General features: G+C 37.4%; 6 protein-coding genes across 7 annotated transcripts; 4 read left to right on the forward strand and 2 right to left on the reverse strand.

Moving 5' to 3' along the window:
- The first annotated feature begins 15 nt into the window (after nt 1-15).
- LOC128262030 (NADH dehydrogenase [ubiquinone] 1 beta subcomplex subunit 10) lies at nt 16-1,737 on the forward strand. 2 transcript variants are annotated; one of them, XM_052996039.1, is made up of 4 exons: nt 16-130; nt 218-318; nt 868-1,143; nt 1,503-1,737. In XM_052996039.1, exons 2-4 carry the CDS (start codon nt 237-239, stop codon nt 1,622-1,624), a joined length of 480 nt encoding a protein of 159 aa, XP_052851999.1. In that variant the 5' UTR covers nt 16-130; nt 218-236; the 3' UTR covers nt 1,625-1,737. The 2 variants fall into 2 exon arrangements, with proteins under 2 accessions (XP_052851999.1, XP_052852000.1); XM_052996040.1 differs by having other exon boundaries at nt 37-130; nt 202-318.
- A 109-nt stretch (nt 1,738-1,846) lies between these two features.
- On the reverse strand, nt 1,847-2,992 carry LOC128262029 (ficolin-1-like). The gene is made up of 3 exons (XM_052996038.1): nt 2,981-2,992; nt 2,105-2,934; nt 1,847-2,040 (listed from the first exon to the last, which is right to left on the reverse strand). The coding sequence occupies exons 2-3, from the start codon at nt 2,896-2,898 to the stop codon at nt 1,953-1,955; spliced, it is 882 nt and encodes a 293-aa protein (XP_052851998.1). The 5' UTR covers nt 2,899-2,934; nt 2,981-2,992; the 3' UTR covers nt 1,847-1,952.
- A 342-nt stretch (nt 2,993-3,334) lies between these two features.
- Nucleotides 3,335-6,473, reverse strand: LOC128262401 (ATP-dependent DNA helicase PIF1). Its single transcript, XM_052996638.1, has 2 exons — nt 5,433-6,473; nt 3,335-5,015 (listed from the first exon to the last, which is right to left on the reverse strand). Exons 1-2 carry the CDS (start codon nt 6,381-6,383, stop codon nt 3,966-3,968), a joined length of 2,001 nt encoding a protein of 666 aa, XP_052852598.1. The 5' UTR covers nt 6,384-6,473; the 3' UTR covers nt 3,335-3,965.
- A 408-nt stretch (nt 6,474-6,881) lies between these two features.
- Nucleotides 6,882-9,552, forward strand: LOC128261181 (putative polypeptide N-acetylgalactosaminyltransferase 10). Its single transcript, XM_052994728.1, has 5 exons — nt 6,882-6,992; nt 7,046-7,351; nt 7,405-7,747; nt 7,927-8,349; nt 8,890-9,552. The coding sequence occupies exons 1-5, from the start codon at nt 6,988-6,990 to the stop codon at nt 9,550-9,552; spliced, it is 1,740 nt and encodes a 579-aa protein (XP_052850688.1). The 5' UTR covers nt 6,882-6,987.
- Nucleotides 9,553-10,094: 542 nt separating this feature from the next.
- On the forward strand, nt 10,095-13,876 carry LOC128262167 (N-acetylgalactosaminyltransferase 4). Its single transcript, XM_052996263.1, has 5 exons — nt 10,095-10,109; nt 10,302-10,880; nt 11,398-11,740; nt 12,078-12,506; nt 13,036-13,876. Exons 2-5 carry the CDS (start codon nt 10,336-10,338, stop codon nt 13,690-13,692), a joined length of 1,974 nt encoding a protein of 657 aa, XP_052852223.1. The 5' UTR covers nt 10,095-10,109; nt 10,302-10,335; the 3' UTR covers nt 13,693-13,876.
- A 3,832-nt stretch (nt 13,877-17,708) lies between these two features.
- LOC128262463 (eukaryotic translation initiation factor 4E-binding protein) lies at nt 17,709-19,496 on the forward strand. Its single transcript, XM_052996737.1, has 2 exons — nt 17,709-18,070; nt 19,045-19,496. The coding sequence occupies exons 1-2, from the start codon at nt 17,926-17,928 to the stop codon at nt 19,251-19,253; spliced, it is 354 nt and encodes a 117-aa protein (XP_052852697.1). The 5' UTR covers nt 17,709-17,925; the 3' UTR covers nt 19,254-19,496.
- The last annotated feature ends 1,221 nt before the right edge of the window (nt 19,497-20,717 follow it).

The following is a 20,717-nucleotide window of genomic DNA, read 5'->3' on the forward strand; positions in this document are numbered from 1 at the left end:
CACATCAGTCTGCCCAGCAGTGTGACCGTTTTCCTGAGGGCTGTTGAACAGCTGATTTGGGGCAACCCAGTAGATTTTTTGCCTAACCAAACTGCGGTCCTACTTCCGAATTTTGCATTAAGACTTTTAAGTAATTAAGGTTTTTTAAAGAATTTCCTGTCAAACAAAGTCAGAAACCAATGGACCTATAAACTAATATAGCTTACGCTTGTTCTAGGGGAGACGAAAGCCAGAAAATGCCGGAACCGCGCAGTCCAATGGCCAGTTTCGCCGAATCGGTGCTCAATGTCATCGATGGACCCATTACCTGGTTCCGTGGTACGTAATCCTTAAGGATTGGATACAATATGATCCTAGGAGTATCCAGACTCAGTTCAGATGAGTTTCCTATGGTCAGGAACTGGAAATAGTGGAAAAACTCCAGGCAATTACATAATGACATAACCTCAATACCCAGGGCATTTGTTTTTGTTTACACTCCATTTGTTTTAACCAAAATAAGGTTTGTGTTTTGAAGAAGTTTCGGTACAACCAAAGAATTATAAATAATCTTCCTCAATCTGTTAAAAACTGAGACGCTACCTTGTGGATATTATAGAAAATACCGGGTTATTAAGTCCCTAAGTAATTATATCCAAAAGGGAGTAATGTTTTTTGTTTCAAAGATGCCACATACCAAATTTCATATCGATTCGACATTATTATGATCAGAAGAGCGAGTTTAGTTGGTTTGTCATTTTAAAAACGTTGGGTTTATATGATTTATTTGAATAGTTCTCCAGTTAAACTTATAAAATATGTTTTCTTTAGGAATTCTTAATAAGATTTTCTGGGTAAACTATAAACTTACTTATGCCCTCCCCACAGAGAGCATTGTGGAGCCGAACCAGGAGAAGCAGAACTGGTACCACCAGCGTTTCCGCCGAGTGCCGACCATCGATCAGTGCTACACGGACGATGCCGTCTGCCGCTTCGAGGCCGATCAGCAGTTCCGTCGGGATCGCATGGTGGACAACGAGATTGTGAACATTCTGCGCCAGCGCTTCGAGGACTGCACCCTCTACGAGGCACCCGACCACATCGTCAAGTGCAAGCCGCTGCTGGAACAGTACGAGAAGGCCACCGAGAATTGGTTCATCAAGTGTGAGTATAAAATGTGCAGAGCAATAGATGTTTTCCGCACAATATTACCAACAAAAGAGGCTTATATTTAAGGGCACCTGAATGTAAAGCATTTTTTTTGCATATTTCTTCATATTAATAACTTGTGAAAACAATTAAAATACTATAATACCCTATAAAAATGTCTTTTTGAGTGTATGTAAATCTTGAATACTCTCAATAACAAACATCATACAAACACAAAGAAAATATTTTCAAAGATCTATTCTTTTAAAATATAAAAAATCTATATTTTGAAAATTATAGTATATACCCTTATTATAGTAATATACCCTTAACCATTCAGTGACCACCTTCTTATTAATACCCTTCTATTTCAGATGGCGACTTGGGTGGCTATGCCAATGCCAAGACCGCATACATGAAGCAGAAGCATCGCCTGATTTGGGAGCGTCGTCATGGACCCGTGGGCAGTGGCATGAAGGAGGAGGCCGCCCACTAAACTCCGATCCCTGAGTGCCCAACGACACGAGCCAATCTGAGCTGATGTTGTTTTCTAGTTTCATTATCCGTTATAACTAAATATACGCGCCCTGAAATGGTAAACCCTAAAAACCATCTTTTAAAATTAAGTGTAACTGAGAAAAGGTTTTGAGAAAAGGGCGTTTATAGTTTCGTCTGCTACTTACCCTGCCTAAAGCGAAATATCTTTAAATTGGCTGAATGTTTTGACTTATATTTATTTAGACAAAGCATATATGAGATAAGAATAACAATGTCTTAAAGGGTAAATTTGTTAAATTTATTTTCAAACAATTTGTATTCAAGACTTATTTTGGCCTTATCATCATTATAATAGATCTCAGCATAGTTTGGCCCCAAGGAAACCCAGAAGCATAGTATTTAGCATTGAGATTTCTGTAATTTTAAGTTATTAAATGAAATCGTGTTAATAAGTTTATGGGTTAGTATATATACATACTTGTCCATGCATCCATTGTACCAATAACCACCGTTTCCGTCTCTAGCGCAATTCAAATTGTAATTAGCATCATTATTTTTGTCAAGAGTGGTGAACTTTTTGTGCAGTTGATGGGAAAGGAAGTCTCCAGCTAAGCCAGAATATTTCCCCAAGGATTTCAGCGCGTATCCTTCGTTTTCTCTGCCAATTTGGAAATTTTCGTACAAAGCATGGGCGCTCTGCCCATTAATATCCGTAATGCTAATGAGCAGTTCGTGTTGATGTCGTTCAGTAATTCTATTTATCGCTTCCAGCCCGATGAAAAACTCCGACTGTATGTGACCAAAACCTATCTTATAATCCTCCCACTTTCGATCGAAGGACAGGGATCCATCAAATCTTTTTTGAATAGTCATCCAGCCTTCTGCGTCGCACAAAACGTTGAGTTCATTTAATCCTTGCAGATTAATTGTGTACGTGCCACTGGGACCTCTTCTTGGACATTGGTCCAGATTTGAATTTACTGATGGATTGTTTGGTGTATTCCTGCTACGAATGAGTTCGTTTAGATCCCTTATTTCCTTATCTTTGCCAAATATGATATCATCCTTCTGCCTTAACTTATTGATTTCAAAGCTATCAATATCCAATAGTCTTTGCGCAATATTTTTCAGGCTTGGAAAGTAATTGATTTCGTTGCTTTGGGCATTCCTTTTGCCCTGTCGTTGATGACCTTGGATTGTGTTTGCCCGGGCAACAGATAGCTCCTCCAGAAACAGAAGCGAAAGAACAATTACTATGGATCCCGATTTCATTTCGTTTGAGTTTGCAAAAGCAACGTCGAATTTGAACTAATTTAAAATTGAGTTGAGCACAGTTTATATACACAGGCCTTACTTGCGATAAGAACGCGTTTTATGATTATGTCGTGTCAATTCGCCGAAAATCTATCCGTTTCTAAATGTTTCTGAACTGGGGTCAATTCGCCAAATGTATTTTTGGGGAAATTCAGCATTGTCATACCAGCAAAAAAAAAATGAGAAAAAATGTGTGAACAATATTAATCATAATTATTCCTAGAAACCTTATGAATTCCAAATCTTCCAAAGTCAATTCATAATTAAATTTAGCTTTTGCTACCAGAATATATATTTCCACAAAACTTTCAATTTTTACGTTGGGAATTATCCTTTTATTTTGGTAATTTATAGGTAAAAAAAAGCTCAGCGTTACTACAATAGCAAAAGTATAAAGCACGGGAGTCATTTCGACAGTCAATTTTGGATTAAACCTCATCATTTAGATTATAATTAACACGAACACCACACTATACGCTATGGGTTTTAAATATTTAAGGATTTTATTTTTCATTTAATTCAGATGTCTAAGTATTTTTATTATTTTCAAAGTCATTCTTCAGCTAAAATTAGTCATTTAAAAAAATGAACGTTTTAGTTATATAAACCCTTATAAATTAATTTAGTTTTTAATTTTCTAAGATTTTGTATAGTTTACCAATTCGACAAGGTGTAAGTTAACTTAAAAACTATTTGAGACAATCCTCAAAAGAGAAACAGTCGGTAAGGTTTATAAAGTAGGTAAATTAGTAAGCACTCTAAAATTCATAATTCAGTTTGGTTTCAAGCACTGCACGAACTTCACTTTTAATTAACTTTTAAATAGTACCATTTCATTAAAAAAAAAGCATCAGTTACCAAGATTAAAATTTTTTGTTTTTTTAAAAATGAAATACATTGTTTACAATTCTTTAAAAAAAGAAAAAATTGCACTCTTTCTAATGAAATTAGTTGTGAAGTTCGCACAGGGCTTTCGTTTATACTATAAATTAAATTCAACTATATAGCTAACCTAACTTGCGTGCTCAGCTAATCGAGACGAGCGGCTTGTTCATGAGACTCTTTTTCAGCTTGGCCAGAGCGCTGTTTCCGGTTTTGGCGTCTCCTGGCTTCTTGTCCTTGTTCTTGGGACCCAGGGGAATCATGGTGGTGTCCATTAGCTTGCGTCGGAATCCCTTGTAGAATTGCAGCACCTGCGGATTGGCCCACACTTGCTTGGCATCGAAGTCCAGGATGCGAATGGATTGCAGGGATTTGGCTCGCGACAAGGCCACATAAGCCTGCCCAGCCTCAAATACTTTGGACAGCGACATCTCCACGCAGTCGAGAGTTAAGCCTTGGCTTTTGTGTATGGAAAAGGCCCAGGCTAACTTCAATGGCACCTGGCGACGTGTGATGAGTGCGCCCGTGGCCGTTTTAATGATCCACTTCTCGTGCTTGCAAATATACTCCTGGTTGTTTTTGAACCTCACCACCGGCAGATCCTTGTCCATTCTAACAACCACGCCGCGAGCTCCGTTCACCAGTCCATTGGATATGTTTATATTCTTGAGCAGCATCACTTGGGCATTGACTTTTAAATACAGTTGTGAGGGGGCCTGAATCTGTTGGTCCAAAGTCTTGGTCATGCCGGCATCCGAATCATCAGCCTTGAACAACACCTTGTCCCCCTCGAGATTTTCCAACTTCGACTCGTTTATGGAGTTGGCATCGTTCGTGTGGGAGCACAATTGTGTGGCCAGAATGCCATTTCCCTCGATTTTCTGCTTGGATGTGGCCGCCAGTCGACTAGTTATTGAATCGTTTACATGACCAATGCGAAGGTGGTTCAGAATCTTCACAAACTCCGGATCCGACTGACGATGCACTTGCTTCAGCTCGTAGACACACTGGATGCATGTCTCCCACGCGCTGGACTGGAAGCAGAATCGCTGCTGGGGCGTGGCACTGGGCGCTGCCCCGAAATCAGACTTAATAACCGGCGGAAGTTGCAGGAAATCGCCGCACAGAATGAGCTGGATGCCGCCAAAGGGGCGATCGTTGCGACGAATGTGACGGGCCACGGCTTCGATTTTCTGCGAATAGATAGAAATAGGAATTACAAAATTTAAATTAAATATATAAGAGTTTATATCAGGGTCCATATTCAGTATGGAAGCAGTTCGCTTAAAAATTGTGTTTAAAAGAAGAAGAGTTCGCTTAAAAATTGTGTTTAAAAAAGTTTAAATTTTGCAAAAAAAAACTATCCAGCCAACTAGAACTTTTTCATTAGTTAGAAGTTAAGTTAAGTTTCAATAGTTATCTTACAAAGTTAAAGAGTTGAATTGATATTTTTATGAACAAACTTTCTGATTTTTGTCAATTTAGTCATGATATCTATAAATTCTATAGATTTGCTTGCTGTTTATAGGCATTTAACTGGCTTTAGAACCTACTGAATGTTCAAATAGTGTTAAACGAAGAGCATATTATGCGGAAAACTTGTGAAGTACCTCAAAGAACTGCCCGTCCACCATGGAGATCTCGTCGATGATCAGTCGCTTGCACTTGCGCCAGTTTTGGGCGCTGACGGGTCGTGAAGCCAGTTCCAGAGATCTCTGCATGGTGGCGTCCCCACCACCGATACCCGCAAAGGCATGCAAAGTGGTGCCACCAATAAGACATGCTGCCACTCCTGTAGAAGCCGTAGCCACTGTGCCATCCGGTGGCAGGGCGGAGATGATCCTTCGCAGGAGAAAACTCTTTCCCGTGCCGGCGGAACCAGTGAAGAATACATTTTTGCCGGAGGTGCAGGCACGCAGGACCTCCATTTGCTCCTCGCTCAGTCGCAGGGATTCGTCAGTGACCGATTGATAGAGCTTCTTGGCTGCTGGCAGGCCACTCCTCCCCTCGCCCCGCTCCTCCTTGAGCTCCTCGAAACGTCGTTTTTTGGCCGCCTGAGGCGATGGAGTGGTCACCGAACCCTTGGACAGCAAACCCGCCTTTTTGCGCGCCAAAATCATTTCGGCCGTTGTCACGGGAGAGACGTCTTCAAAGCTGCTGGGTTTACCGGACATCAGATGCTCCCGGAGTTTCTTTTGCAGCGAGGCATCATCCGGCTGACATCCTTCCGCATTTCCATTCATTTTAATGAAAATCGTGCGCAGGAAGAACATCAAAGTGCCCGGTGGCGCATTGGACAAGTAGAGGGTGCAGTTTTCCGCCTTGAAATTAAACGTGGCCTTGCCCTCCGACATGAACTTCTTGTGCACCATTAGATCCTTAAGTTTGAATTTGAGTGGCTTTAATTTTTCCGGCGTCACCTCCACAAACAATTCACGCAAATCATTTCGCACCAAACGCAAAGTGGCCGTCTTGTAGGCCAGTTTTCTACCCGTAATTCCCACGGAATTCGTCCACTGCATGTTCACCGCACAGGTGACCACTGCGTCGTTGAGATCCATTGCGGTTTGCGCTTGGCTTTAGTCAGTTTTGGGTAAAATTTAAAACTAAAACAAATCTATTCCATGCGTTTGCTTTGCTCGCCGATTGGCTTTTCGATAAAAGTGTGAAAATAATCGATATCAGCGGGTGCCAGGTGACCGTCGCTTGATCTTTTGAAAATACAAAAAAATATGCTCAAAGTAACTGACTAGCTAAGTTTCATTCCAGGATCAGCTGGGACTCAAACCGGAAACAGAACTGTCTTCTTAGTTGGAATTTGGAATAAGCTTTTATTGTAGCATTAACATGTAAAACATGTTTATTTAGGTAAGCTGAAATCAATAACAATTAGAAAAGACCATAGGATTCTATTAAAAATAATTGAATAGCAAAAACAATTATATTTAAAAGGGTTCAAATATTTATATATCAAATTATTTAAGGAGGCTTAGAAAGAAACAACTCCTATTTAACATTAATGTATTTACAATTGATAGCCAAGAAAATAAAATACGATTATTATGAATTTGGATTTAAGATTAATTGTGCGCCTTCTGGTTGCCATCCTAGTGGCTTCTTTGATTTCCACGTCCGTTTTGGCCTACCTGGTTGCCCACAGATTCCATGCGGTAAGCAAACTGAAACAAAAAGAGAGAATTCCCACAGAACAGCTTTCAAATAGGGAAAACCAACAAGAAAATGAGTTTTCCCTAGCAAAAGTAACTTTATCCCAAAATGAATTGGATATTTTGAAAATCGAACGCAATGGAAACTTCCGCTTACCAAAACAAACAGCTATAAGGGATTGGCACGATCATTTGGCTACCAAAGAAGATAAAATTAGAACAGGCTTGGGTGAGCAGGGTATGGCAGCGGAAATACCAAACATTGACGAAAAGGATATCCTCTACCAAATGCATGGGTTAAATGCCAAGCTCTCTGATCACATTTCACTTAATAGATCCTTGCCAGATATCAGACCTTTGAGGTAAGTTTTTATTGATATAAATTTACAAACTTAAAACTCAAACTCAATCTCAGTTGCTGGCATCGCAAATATCTAAATAAGTTGCCCAATGTGACTGTTATTATGGCTTTTCACAATGAGCATCTCAGTGTGCTTTTACGCTCCATATCGAGCATCATAAATCGCTCTCCTTCGGAGTTACTCAAGCAAATTGTCCTTGTGGATGATGCCAGTAATCTCACGGATTTGGGACACAAGCTTGAAGACGTTGTGGCGTTGAACTTTCCCAAAATAATTAAAATACTAAGATTTACAGAGCGACGTGGTCTTATTCAAGCGCGGCTAGAGGCAGCCAAAATAGCCATCTGCCAAGTTTTGATTTTCCTAGATTCCCACATCGAAGTCAACATCAATTGGGTAAGACATTTGACTATATTTTACTATAGAGATGATTTAAGTCAACAAAATCCTTTTGCTGTTGTTACTTCAAGATTAAAAAAATGTTTATTTATTTTTTTGTCCCAACTACTTAAGTTAAATTAATTTCTATTTTACTTCCTTTAACTACTAATAACTTTTCCATCCAATTTTCTCAGCTTCCTCCTCTGCTGGAACCCATAGCCATTAATCAGAATATTGTCACGGGTTCCATTTTGGATATAATCTCTCACAAAACATTTGCTTACACGAAGTATAATTCGTTCACCCGTTCGGGCTTTAATTGGTTACTTCAGATTCAGAAACTACCAGTTTTTCCCGAAGATAAAGGATTTGGATCCTCGCCATATCGAACACCGTTGATAGTGGGCGCCTTGGCCATCGACAGGAACTACTTTTGGCAACTGGGAGGATACGACGAGGAGTTGGACATCTGGGGTGGGGAGCAGTTTGAGCTGGGCTTTAAGGTCTGGATGTGTGGCGGCATGATGCTATATGTTCCCTGCTCCCGAGTGGGCCACATAAACAGAGGACCAATGCGATCGAAACAGAGCCCAAGGAATCACAATTTCGTGGCCAGGGTGAGTAATTAATATTACCCTTCTAAGTTGAAGAATTTTATTTAATTTTGAACGTCGATATATATATATTTTGAAATTAAAACGATTTTAAAATATTTAAGTCTGAAAATTGCGTATACACAATAATTGGCATTGCATAAATTGCGTATACGCAATGATGCCTAGAAAGTTTCTTTTAAAAGATAAAGAAACGTTTTTTTATACTTTGATTTTCTACAAAATTACTTTTATTACCAATTACTAAATAAGTGGCTTTCTGAAAGCTTCCAAAAAAGACAATAAAAAACATTTAGTATTCCAAAGCGCAAAGTTTGCATAAAACAAATATATTTTATTAGAGCAATTATATTTTAAAATAGTTAACTTTAAATATTTTCCATAGAACTATAAACTTAACAATTAGCATTCCGAAAATTGTGTATACGCAGTTATCAGCACTAAAAAATTTTAGGAAAATACCTAGAAGTCGAAAGGGCAATGGAGGTTATCAATAAACTCAATTACCTAAATAAATAATCAGAATTAATATTTGCTCAATAGAACTACAAACGCGTGGCTGAAGTATGGATGGATGAGTACAAGACATACGTTTACGACAGAAGCCAAGAGCTTTATGAGAAGACACAGGCCGGATTGCTTACCCAAAGGCAGTCACTTAGAATGTCGTTGAAGTGCAAGTCCTTTGACTGGTACATGCACTCAGTGGCACCGGATTTCCTGAAAATATTTCCAACTCTAGAGCCACCGGGGATGATTTCGGGATCCATTGAAAGTGTGGCCTACCCCGGATTCTGCGTGGACTCCCTAAACGGAAACCACAAAAAACCCGTGGTTCTTTCACGCTGCAATGGAAATGGAACGAATCCTGGTGAATTTCAGAAGTGGCATCTAACAAATGAACGTGAAATTCGGCTATTAAACGGTGCTGGTTGTTTGCAAACGCAGGGATTTAAGACAAAATCGGTTTGGCTCTTTCACTGCCATGAAAATGGAGGAAATCAGTACTGGTTCTACAATCGCCGACAACGTTTAATTCAACAGGGGCAGATGTGGATATGGTGCTTAGAAGCCACTTTGCCCAATGGTCATCAGGTTGGTAAGGTGCTCTCTAATAATGTTTGCCACAAAAACGATACCAAGCAGCAGTGGAAGTTCGGAGAATTCGATGCCTATGATCCGCAATTGGAATATCAGGAAGCCTAGAAAAAAAAAATATAGTTTGTTAATGATTTACTTAATTAAAAAAAAAATACTTTATCAAAACAATAATATGCATTTCTCAACAAATTCTTTGCTTTAAAATTTTTAAATTTTTTCTTATTTGTAAAATAAAAAGAAAATCTGGTATAATGTTATTTACTTTATAAATGTAATTCGGTAAGCTTGTAGCTGAAATCCCTGTTAATATATGTCTAGGCTATCCAATTCTATTTAAAATCAACAAAATTATAGAATTACAATCACCAAAACCGAAAAAAACTAATTTCTATGTATTTTTTTACATTTTATAAAACACAAAAATATAAAAAAAAATTTTTATATAATTAGGAATAAGATAAGATAAAATCAACAAAAATTTGCAATAAACTGGCAAATTTAGAAAATATTTTAAAAAGGGTATGCACCCTTTTCGAATAACTACCTTTAGTTCCGGCTATAGCCAAACAGGTGTCGCCACCGTGACGCGCGCTCCACTAATTTGAATTCGCATGCGGTGATGTTCAGTTTATTATTGTTCTTTTGGCCCAACTTTTGTTCAGGTAAGTTCCGAATCTTCGTCTGACACGTCATCTCGTGCTGCCAAAGTCGTCTGCCTGCCACTGATTGATAGTGGAGAAGCGTGTCATCTAACCATGGTTAAAGTTCCAAAATTGGAACTCACTACGTCGCCTTATCAACGAATTTCCCGCACTCGAGATGCGATACTACCAATTACACTAATGGCTGTCTAGTTATTTTTTTGCCAGGTGTCTCTACTGCATTATTATGCCAGCAGTCAGTGCTTTGGACTTCCACCGGCAAGACGTCCAGATGGCTATGAAGAGGAGATATGTGAAGCGTCTAATACGCAAAATAGTCCTTCTTGTGGTGGCCATCACCAGTGTTTCCCTGGTCACCACATTGATAGTGGAGCGGCGAATGAAACGGAATGCGGACTTAGAGGAACAACTCGATGGAAATGGAGATCCCGTGACTCCAGTTTTTAGGGCAGCCAATATACAGCCACCACGAAAGGCTCCACGGCCTCCATATCAGGATCGCAACTCTGTAAGAGATGTGCCCCAAGGTGAGAAGATTGTGGGTTTCCGGCTGCCGGAACCGGAAGGCGAACGCAAGGACTGGCACGATTATGCCGCCATGGAGGCGGATAAGAAAAGAACTGGTTTTGGAGAGAACGGAATGCCAGCATTCATAGATGACCTCAGTGAAAAGGAGCTGGAGGCGGAGATGTCCCTTAAGAATGGCTTTAATGGCCTCATTTCGGATCGCATCTCCATCAACCGATCTGTGCCGGATGTCAGACTTGAGGCGTGAGTATATCCATCTATCTACGCTAGTAAAAAAAAACATAGTTAGTCCAAGTATTTCATACTCAACTTAAATACGTTTTTGTTTTTAAATATACCCATTGCGGCTTTAAGTTTTGATTTTAATATCTTAGACTTTAATTTATATTTAAAATAAAAGGAACAACTCTAAAATGTTTATATTCCACATTTAATCTTGCAATTTATATTTAATTAATTTATTTTATTTGCAAATAAAATAATTTTAATAATTTTTGAGTTCCAGTTGCATTTACTAGTTTACAATTTTGTACACTTTAATTTGTAGACTAGTGTTATTGAAATCTCTAAAATACAATTACAATATAATAAATTTACTCTAAATACTTACAATTCAATACCATTTTGAAAATTTAGAGGAAATACAGGTCTTAAAATTGAACGAAACTCAAATATATTTGATAACCCATTGCTAAGCTTTAAAAGACTAATTTTTACTTTCTTAATTTAATTTTGAATTTCTTTTCTTTTATGTTTATAGCTGCCGAACCCGTAAATACCTGGCAAAGTTACCCAATGTCAGTGTGATTTTCATATTCTTCAATGAGCATTTCAGTGTCTTGCTGCGATCCATGTATAGTGTGATAAATCGCACTCCACCGGAGTTACTCAAGCAAATTGTCCTCGTGGACGATGGCAGTGAGTGGCAAGCCTTGAAAGAACCATTGGATGAACATGTAGCTCAGCACTTTCCACATCTGGTGACTATAGTAAGAAATCCGGAGAGAAAAGGTCTGATTGCAGCGAGGATTGCAGGAGCAAAAGTGGCAACCGGGGAAGTTATGGTCTTCTTTGACTCCCACATCGAAGTTAACTACAATTGGGTAAGAGATTTGTAGACGGAATGTGTTTCTTATAAAATTCAGCTTCGCCATTTATAATTTTTATCTACAGTTTCACATAATATCATTTTTATCATATTAATTGGCAAAAGTACTTTTATAACATATTTAATCAAAAAAGTTTAAAGGTTATTTTCAAAATATTTATTTATTTTACTCAGTTCATATTTTCGCAACCAATAATTAATATAATTTTCATCATCATCAAACTATCTGATATATATCAGCATATATTATAGCATATTATAATATAAATAACCTTTAATTAAAAAAAACAATATTTATGTAAAACTTTATTATCCAAAATTCTTTCCATTAGCTTCCTCCTCTGGTCGAACCCATTGCCATCAATTCCAAGATCTCGACTTGCCCCATTGTTGATGTTATTTCGCATACGGATTTTTCCTATGCGGGAGGATATCAGAGTGGAGCTCGTGGGGGTTTTGATTGGAAAATGCTGTACAAACAACTGCCTGTTTTGCCTGAGGACTCCGTGGACCCTTCGTTGCCCTTTCGCAGTCCCGTGATGATGGGCGGTCTGTTTGCCATCAACTCGGACTACTTCTGGGATCTGGGTGGCTACGACGATGAGCTGGACATCTGGGGCGGCGAACAGTACGAGCTGAGCTTCAAGATCTGGATGTGCGGCGGCATGCTGCTGGACGTTCCCTGCTCCAGGGTGGCCCACATCTTCCGAGGACCCATGAAACCGAGAAGCAACCCAAGGGGCGACAACTTTGTAGCCAAGGTCGGTATAACATGACTTGATTTAAAAATTTTAATTATAAAAATTGATTTAAAAAAAAAAATGTTGGGGGTACAAAAACAAGTTCTGCTCCATCAATTTATAAAAAAATCATATTGTTTACAAAATTATATTGTATAATATTTAAGTAGATGATCATATTATATACAATGCATTTAAAATTTTGTGATTTAAGTTGCCAATTTTTAATTATTGTGTAAAATCTATTCTGAAAACAACAAAATTAAATATTTTATAATAATAACATATTTCCATATTGGGTATAAATTATGCACGTTTTTTTAACAATCAATGTATTAATGTTTAAAAAGCTGCTACTAAATAGTTCAACTTTTCGATTTAAGTTGTACCATGTACAATGTAAATGCTTAACTTAAATAATATTAAGGTAAAACTAAAATGAATGTTGGTTGATATTAGATCATTTAAGTTACTTCACGTACATATAATTTATTTTTGTATTGAAATATTGAAATATTAATTTTTAATATTTAAAATATTTATTTTTTAGAACCACAAACGCGTGGCGGAGGTTTGGATGGATGAGTACAAGCAGTATGTGTACTCCCGTGATCCGATCTACGCGAAAGTGGATGCGGGAAATCTGACCCGCCAGCACGGAATCAGGCAGCGGTTGAAGTGCAAGAGTTTCCACTGGTTCATGACAGAGGTGGCACCGGATTTCCTGGCAAAATTCCCGCCGGTGGAGCCACCAACCTATGCCTCTGGGGTCATTCAAAACGTGGCCAATCCGATCTACTGCCTGGATAGTATGGGCTTGGGCGTCGACAAGCCGGTGGGAATGTTCAGTTGTGCGGAAAACAAAACGCATCCGCAACCCAATCAGTTTTGGGACCTGGGCATCCATCGCGATCTGAAGATGAGGGAATACGATTCGGTGTGTCTAGATGTGCAGAATCAGCCGCCAAATGCCACTGTTTGGATGTGGAGTTGTCACGGTCAGGGTGGCAATCAGTTTTGGTACTACGATCGCAGTAATCAGTGGTTGGTTCACTTCAAAAACAGCAACATCTGCATGGAGGGATTCGTGGAGGATGGCAATGCCAAGGTGGTCACCAATTTCTGCGATCAGAACAATCCGCGACAGCGCTGGCAATTCGGATTCGTGAACAACACCATGCTGGACAAGTTCTACGATTTGCAGTAGTCATTTGTCGAGCGAACCACACCCATTTGAGTAAACTACAGCCACATGTTGATCGCTTCAGTTCGGGGACCTCCTCGAACGTCACGGGTTTTTATTTTATTTTAGTTCATTGATCGTTGTGAAGGTTCCATTTTAGCAACACAAAAAGAAAACGTTCACCAAGTAAATTCCATCTTTCCATTAATTCTTGCCCCATGCATTATTGATATACGGCAGCGGAAAGTGAAAGATCTGGACGGAAAGATCGCAATCGGAGCGCAGATTCTGCCTGATCGAAAGCCACAAATTCTGCTCTTTATTTGCTGTATGTACACTATCTCCAGGTATAAAGGTTGCCTTGAGAGCTTTGCTTATTTTTTGAAGCTTAAAATAGTAAAGTTATTATACAGCTCGGGTAAATTAGAGAATTTTTACTTATCGTTCTTCTTTCTTCTTACTTTTGTTATATTTTTATTTGTTTAATTTTTAAAAATTATGTAATATAATTTAAACAGTCATCCAAACCAACGCAAATATTAGGGAAAGAATTTCTTTGATTTAAAAAAGAGAGCATTTAAAATGCCAGTAGTATTCCTATTCTTTTGATTAGCATTTTCGACTGTCGCAAAAACGTTATCAGAGGGGCTGTTGAACTTTCTACAAAATTTTGCAAAGCAAAAGAAGAGTCGTGAAGAGGTAGAGGTAGACACCGGATAGACTGCGGAAGATGTCACCCCTCTTTCAGGTCCGAAGAACCCCCGAATGCAGTTTGGCTGATGTAATTTAAGACGCAAATTACGCGATTGTCGCAGCAGAGGACGAAGATCGAAGATCCCTGATTCTGAATCTGAATCTGAATGCCAATGACTGCAGGCATTGACTTAGCGTCAAGCAGTCTCGATCTGGGTTGGCTTTATCCTTATCTATGCAGTTCATTATCTTCTGGGACAAAAGCACATGCTAATTTATAAACAATGTATTGTTGTTTTGGTTATTTCCTCTCAATTCTTTTTCCTCAGCGTTTTTCATATTTTGTGCACAAACAATGTCAAACGATTTGAATTTTTTGGCCAACGCGACGACGACGGCGCTTCTCATTCGAAACACACAGAATGTGGGTCATCGACGTCAACAGAGATGCGCGATGTGATCGATGTTCATCTGATTTGCATCTTAAGGCATTTAGCGTATTGGGTGGGATTATGATAAAATTCTTTTACAAAATTCAGTAAAATATTTACCCGTTTACGTTATTCAAACTTAAATAATTGCTATTTTTTTTTTGTGATGTTTTCTTTACTACCGAATACCATTAGCTTGTTTTCCATGTTAAGTATCAAAGAAAAAACTTTTCGTAACTTTTATACACAAATTCATAAGTAGGTATATAATTATCAAATATTCCTAAAAAAAAGTAAATTTTTTAATTTATAAAGCATCAAAATATTGCTATTCCCCCTCTCTTTAATGACATCTTTTATTTGTTTACGATTTTTCTTGATATTCGCTCGAGCCGAAAAATAAAAACAAGTTGATTTCGTCTAGCTCATTCACAACTATCTCAGACTCGTTTAGAAATAGATCCCCTGAGTGGTAATGACCCACCCAAGCTTGTGGTGCAATTTCATCAGCCTCCCCAAAACAAACAGATTTCTGCCGAATTTTACTATGCCAATAAATACTACATACCTGTCCCCTTGGCGGATTAAATAGTAGAGAAAAACACCCCTCGGCGCTTAGAATTTCTCAAGACGCATTTTCACTTGGCTGCAACGCAATTGGAAAACTTCCTGCCATCTCTTTCATGGCGTCTATATGTTTTTCTCTCTGCGCAGGTAATATATCTTCAATGAAATCGAAAGCGAAATCCGAACTGGTTCTTTGAGGGTTGATAAGGCTGGTCTCTCACCCGAAACTATAATATAATAAACATACATACATATCTCGCAGCACGTAGGGCTGTTTTTATGCTGTGGTGTACGTGCAAGATGACACGGCATTATGCTCGGTGTTTTCTAGGTTCTAGCTCCCTTGTTTACCGTTTGCTTTTTTGTGGGGGTCAGCTAAACTCCCACCCCCATTGTCGTATATGTAAATGATAGATGTGGGTCATGCTTTGGTATTACTAAAAAAAAACATTCAAGGTCCAAGGAATTTCCCCCAATTTTTACCCATAAATATTAGCACGCTTAAGAGCTGACCTTGTGCAGATTTATAGGTGGGCGCCACCCCTTGTCCCCCATTGTGATCATTATAGATCAACACACGTGGCAACCTTACGTTAACCCCACATTCACATGGCCAGTGGCCAAAATCCGAATTACGTCGATTCGTGGGCGTCGACGCAAGCAAAAGTTCCTTTAGCACTACTTACATGCGTCCAACGTTTAAAAATCGTCAACATCGCCCCCGCGTGGCGAAAACCGCTCGTGCCGCTTCTTAAAAGTACCCTGTAATTGCAGCGATCAGTGGGGTATATTAATTTTGCCGAAAATTACATTTGCCACCTCAAAGAACTCGGGAACCATTGGGGGTTCAAGCCTTAATTTTGGTATGTGGGTTTCTTTTAAGGGTTAACTTATAAAAAGTGACATTAGAAAAAAAAAAATCTTAAAAAGATCAGAACTAGACAAATTGGTTAGTGGCCCTAACTGCTTAATTGTGCCTCTTAACTACGTTTTACTTTGTGTCTTCAACTTTTTTTTTTATATTTTTTAAAGCTTAAAAACTTTTTTCCCGTACGAAGCACATTTTTCCCTTATTTACATTTTAAGTTTTGCGCTTGCTAAGTTACGTAAGCTTTTTATCTCTTCCTGTTTATAGTTTTACCACAGTTCGAAATAAATAGTTTCCGCCTTTACCAAATATAAATACTAAGTATCTTCCAGCCGAAAAACCTCCTGTAGAATATCGCACTTTATTTATTGATATGCTCTCTGAGTACGAACATGCATAGAAATACACTGGGAAACTACGTCAACGTTTGCCGGTTACGTGTCGTTATGCTAATTAATTGTATTTCGTGAAAACGAGTGCAAATTAAAAAAGCAATGGAGAGCAGACAGTATAGTACTTCCCGAAATTCTTTGAAACACCTAAAACAGAGACCCATTGATAACATCTGACTTGCACCTGAGTCATCCCATTTCCCTGGCAAGATCGATAATAGACGTTTTTGAGAAAAGAATGCGATTGCCGTTTAGTATTTGCTGGCTAACTTGTTTACCAATAATATTGCCGTGCATTAAACAATAACAAATGGCTAAAGATAAACAAGAGCCCAAGGCGAGAAGCCCCTCAAGACAGCCCCCCTCTAAAATATACCCTTTATCTCTGGAAATGTCTAGGTTGTGCAGCGGTCTCCCCGTGCAAACAATACGTACACTGTTATAAAAAAACGTTGTAAATATTTTACTAAATTTAAATATTTTTGTTATATATAAATATGGACTTTCGCTTTGATTTTAGTGATAAAATATGGTTTTTCGCTTACATTTTTTTTCAGGGTTGCATGGTTTTTAAAATTTAAACCATATTTAACATAAATATAATGCGTTTAAAATAAATATTTAAAATTTAAATCTAATATTTTAAACAATAATTAAAATTTTTAGTTTTATGGTATTTTGCTATTTAAAATATGCAAATAATAAATATATTTTCGGGATAGATTTTCCTATCTGTAATTTTATCTAATTTTATATATGCCTTAACTTAATTTAAATATAATGCATTTAAAATACATATTAAAATTTTAAATCTAATTATTTCCACTGATTATTTCAATAGTCGTATACTTATATTTAGGAATCCATTTTTTTAAGTGCCTGGTTATTAGAATAAAGCAATAACAAAAAGAACAACCCGGTTTGTCATAAACTACGCAGAAAATACACCCCAGATATAAACAAAAACATCAGCCGACCCAAGCATTATAATCAGGCGAGTAATTGAGAGAAAGAGAGTGGGAGAGAGAGAGAGAGAGAGAGAGAGCATAGCTGAGCAAGAGAGAGCATGGGTGATATAAATAGAGCCCGTTTTCGTAAAACCGCCAGCAATCGCTTAGCGAACAGCCAACGGTCAACGTCTAGTAGCCACCTAGCTTCAGAGCTCCTTATTGCTGATTAAGCAAATGCAAACAACGCAGTTTGTGTAAACAATCAAATTGTCGCAGCCATATCGAGTGTGCTTACAAAACCAGCGGAAAGTTTCCAAGACCAATATCAATATCAATATCAATTCCAATCAATAAAGATGTCTGCATCACCGACTGCCCGTCAAGCCATCACCCAGGCCCTGCCCGTGATCACCAGGAAGATCGTCATCTCGGATCCGATCCACATGCCGGAGGTCTACTCCTCGACTCCCGGAGGAACCCTCTACTCCACCACCCCTGGCGGTAAGTTTATGGATAGTGAATACAGGGATTACCCAGCGTTATTTACAAAAGTAATAGCAAAATCGGTTTATCAGAGTCAGAAAGTTGTTAAAGAATCAAATTTATTAACTAAATTTATAACTCAGGCTATATCTATTTTACTGTCATTTTAATTGGTTGTTCAACAGAATTTAAAGATTTAAATGAAACTAAAATTTATCTTTATTTAAATGTTTTATCTCTGTTTGTAAGTATAACAAATATTTACGAATATATATGTGAAATTAAACAACATGTTATATAACAAATTCTATAAATAATAATTAAATAATTTAACTATTTAATTTCAAATGCCTTTCAACAAAAAGCTAAGGCACTATTAAATGTACAATAAGACAAATTCAAATTACTTTTAGCAAAATTAGAAGCACTATAAAAATGTAATGTTATGTTAAACCTCTTGTTAATGTAATTTGTCACAAGTTTTACAATACAATTTATATTTACAACTCTGAAATTGAATAATGGCTGAAGAAATGCACATAAAATTACATTTTCTAAGAATTTTCAATGATAAGAAAAAGTGATTTAAAACACAACAAATAGCAAACCTTTAATACTCCACCATACAATAAACTACCTTAATTCAAAACTAGTTATGCCACAAATCTAATTTTTCAGATAAAAAAGTTATTAAAATTTTGAAGGTTTTTTGCTTCTTTGTGTAAACTTTAAACACACCTTTATGCATATTTATTTTTAAATCCTCACTCACCTTTTTTTTTTGGCTGATGAAACCTGGTCATCTTACTGAATCAGTCAGCTTTTGATGACAATCCAGAGCACATGTGCTCGGTGTTTGTGACTCACTATCGCTCGAAAGAAATGTTTACGCAGCTGTCTTATCAGTGGGCAACTTTGAATACCCTTGCTGATGCAACCCAGACACCCAGACTAATCAACCTTTTTTTTTTTCCAATTTTGTATAATTTTAGGCACTAAACTGATCTACGAGCGTGCGTTCATGAAGAATCTCCGTGGCTCGCCGTTGAGCCAAACTCCTCCGTCCAATGTTCCCAGTTGTTTGCTGAGGGGCACTCCCCGCACTCCCTTCCGCAAATGTGTGCCCGTGCCCACGGAACTGGTGAAGAAGACCAAGTCCCTGAAGATCGAGGACCAGGAACAGTTCCAACTGGATCTGTAGGGGAACTATCTCAAGTCCTCCCAAGCAGCAACTGCCAAAATCATTTAGTTCTTAGTTTAAACCCACTAAAAAACACCCGATCTTATAAGCTTAGTAAGCATCGTTTTAGCCATATTCATTAACTAGCTGCTAAGTTCTTAGTTCTTCCACATGTTTTGTTCTTTCGGTCATATTGACTTTGTAACTTGTAAAGCCCTAGATGTTAAGTGAAAAGCAATAAAAAAATACATATTATTTAAAAAAAGAACATATTTCTTACACTTTTTTAAAAAATTTTATTAAATACAATGCAAATGATTTAATATTTAAATTCTTGAACTAAAGTGCAAAATATTGTACAAATAATTGAAGATTTTAGGTATTCAAATCTAATATACTTAAATAGCTTATATTTGAATGTATTAATATATACATTTTTTTTATTTTAAAAATATTTAAATTGAGAACCTACGTAGTTTTTGGATTTAATTGGAATTTAATTCCTCACATTGGATTTAAAATTTAAAATAACTTAAAAATACCAATGGATAAAAATCGAAAAAAAAATATTTCAATTGAGTAAATTAGTAATACTTGTATTTACTACGTTTTCTTTTTTAGCCAATGCAGTTGAAGGGATAATATAGCTGTCATTGAAATTATCAAGATCAGTTATTAATTTGTATTTAAAAGTACAAGTGCGAATCCGCAATTACTTTCTTTATCAGCGAATGAACCTTGGGAGGCGTTCCACGAGTTTGATAGAACACTTTCCACTTCACCTTGAGTCAGTTTTTGGTTTAACATTATATTTTGGCAGTTTGTTGAACTGTTTGAACAGAAACACATATTGTTGAGGGGGTTTTTGGTGGGTGGGGGATTTTAAGCATAGACTGCTGGAAATACCGGCCGGCTTTTTTAGTTAGCCAGTCAGTGGCCCCAGCAGCGCGTGTCCCAGTTATCGAAAATAATACATATATACATATCTATATGGTATAAACACATGCAAACCAAACACAAGATCAACAACGCGTTTCTAGAAACCGGCAAACAAGCCCCACAAAAAATAGATCTTTAAAAACTGCGCAGTTACGAAAAGACGACTGCCCCTTGCCTCCCTTTTTCACCACTATGTATACACTGATAAAAAAAAGGGAGAGTAAAATGACTAGCTTGTGGCGTTGGGAAGAACTTAGAAATAAACTTTGAAATAACTTGAAATTAAATGAAATTAAATCCAAAATGTTATATATTGATATTCATAAATCATATGCATATTAATTGCTCGATTTAATATTAAAGTATTTTAATTAATGTGGAAAATATAGATAGATTTAAAATGAGCCGGATTTATTTTAATTAATATAATGCATTTAAGATTAATTTAAGTTAAAATTTTAAATACAAATAACTATTCCAAATATAAAGTCAAATAAAATACTAAAAATGTAGTATCCATATTTAAAATAACTAAAAACTAGCTTT

Source organism: Drosophila gunungcola, unplaced genomic scaffold, assembly GCF_025200985.1.
Source record: "Drosophila gunungcola strain Sukarami unplaced genomic scaffold, Dgunungcola_SK_2 000001F, whole genome shotgun sequence".
Taxonomy (NCBI): domain Eukaryota; kingdom Metazoa; phylum Arthropoda; class Insecta; order Diptera; family Drosophilidae; genus Drosophila; species Drosophila gunungcola.

What these genes read in the sequence shown, in the direction of transcription:
- LOC128262030 (XM_052996039.1), top strand. Translation starts at nt 237, where the DNA reads ATGCCGGAACCGCGCAGTCCAATGGCCAGTTTCGCCGAATCGGTGCTC. An exon ending in ACCCATTACCTGGTTCCGTG is followed by an intron (nt 319 to 867) that starts GTACGTAATCCT and finishes CCCTCCCCACAG; the next exon opens with AGAGCATTGTGGAGCCGAAC. An exon ending in CGAGAATTGGTTCATCAAGT is followed by an intron (nt 1,144 to 1,502) that starts GTGAGTATAAAA and finishes CTTCTATTTCAG; the next exon opens with ATGGCGACTTGGGTGGCTAT.
- LOC128262401 (XM_052996638.1), bottom strand. Translation starts at nt 6,383, where the DNA reads ATGGATCTCAACGACGCAGTGGTCACCTGTGCGGTGAACATGCAGTGG. An exon ending in TGGACGGGCAGTTCTTTGAG is followed by an intron (nt 5,016 to 5,432) that starts GTACTTCACAAG and finishes ATCTATTCGCAG; the next exon opens with AAAATCGAAGCCGTGGCCCG.
- LOC128261181 (XM_052994728.1), top strand. An exon ending in CCAGATATCAGACCTTTGAG is followed by an intron (nt 7,352 to 7,404) that starts GTAAGTTTTTAT and finishes ACTCAATCTCAG; the next exon opens with TTGCTGGCATCGCAAATATC. An exon ending in TCGAAGTCAACATCAATTGG is followed by an intron (nt 7,748 to 7,926) that starts GTAAGACATTTG and finishes CAATTTTCTCAG; the next exon opens with CTTCCTCCTCTGCTGGAACC.
- LOC128262167 (XM_052996263.1), top strand. Translation starts at nt 10,336, where the DNA reads ATGCCAGCAGTCAGTGCTTTGGACTTCCACCGGCAAGACGTCCAGATG. An exon ending in CCGGATGTCAGACTTGAGGC is followed by an intron (nt 10,881 to 11,397) that starts GTGAGTATATCC and finishes TTATGTTTATAG; the next exon opens with CTGCCGAACCCGTAAATACC. An exon ending in TCGAAGTTAACTACAATTGG is followed by an intron (nt 11,741 to 12,077) that starts GTAAGAGATTTG and finishes TCTTTCCATTAG; the next exon opens with CTTCCTCCTCTGGTCGAACC.
- LOC128262029 (XM_052996038.1), bottom strand. Translation starts at nt 2,898, where the DNA reads ATGAAATCGGGATCCATAGTAATTGTTCTTTCGCTTCTGTTTCTGGAG. An exon ending in TACAATGGATGCATGGACAA is followed by an intron (nt 2,041 to 2,104) that starts GTATGTATATAT and finishes TTAAAATTACAG; the next exon opens with AAATCTCAATGCTAAATACT.
- LOC128262463 (XM_052996737.1), top strand. Translation starts at nt 17,926, where the DNA reads ATGTCTGCATCACCGACTGCCCGTCAAGCCATCACCCAGGCCCTGCCC. An exon ending in CTACTCCACCACCCCTGGCG is followed by an intron (nt 18,071 to 19,044) that starts GTAAGTTTATGG and finishes GTATAATTTTAG; the next exon opens with GCACTAAACTGATCTACGAG.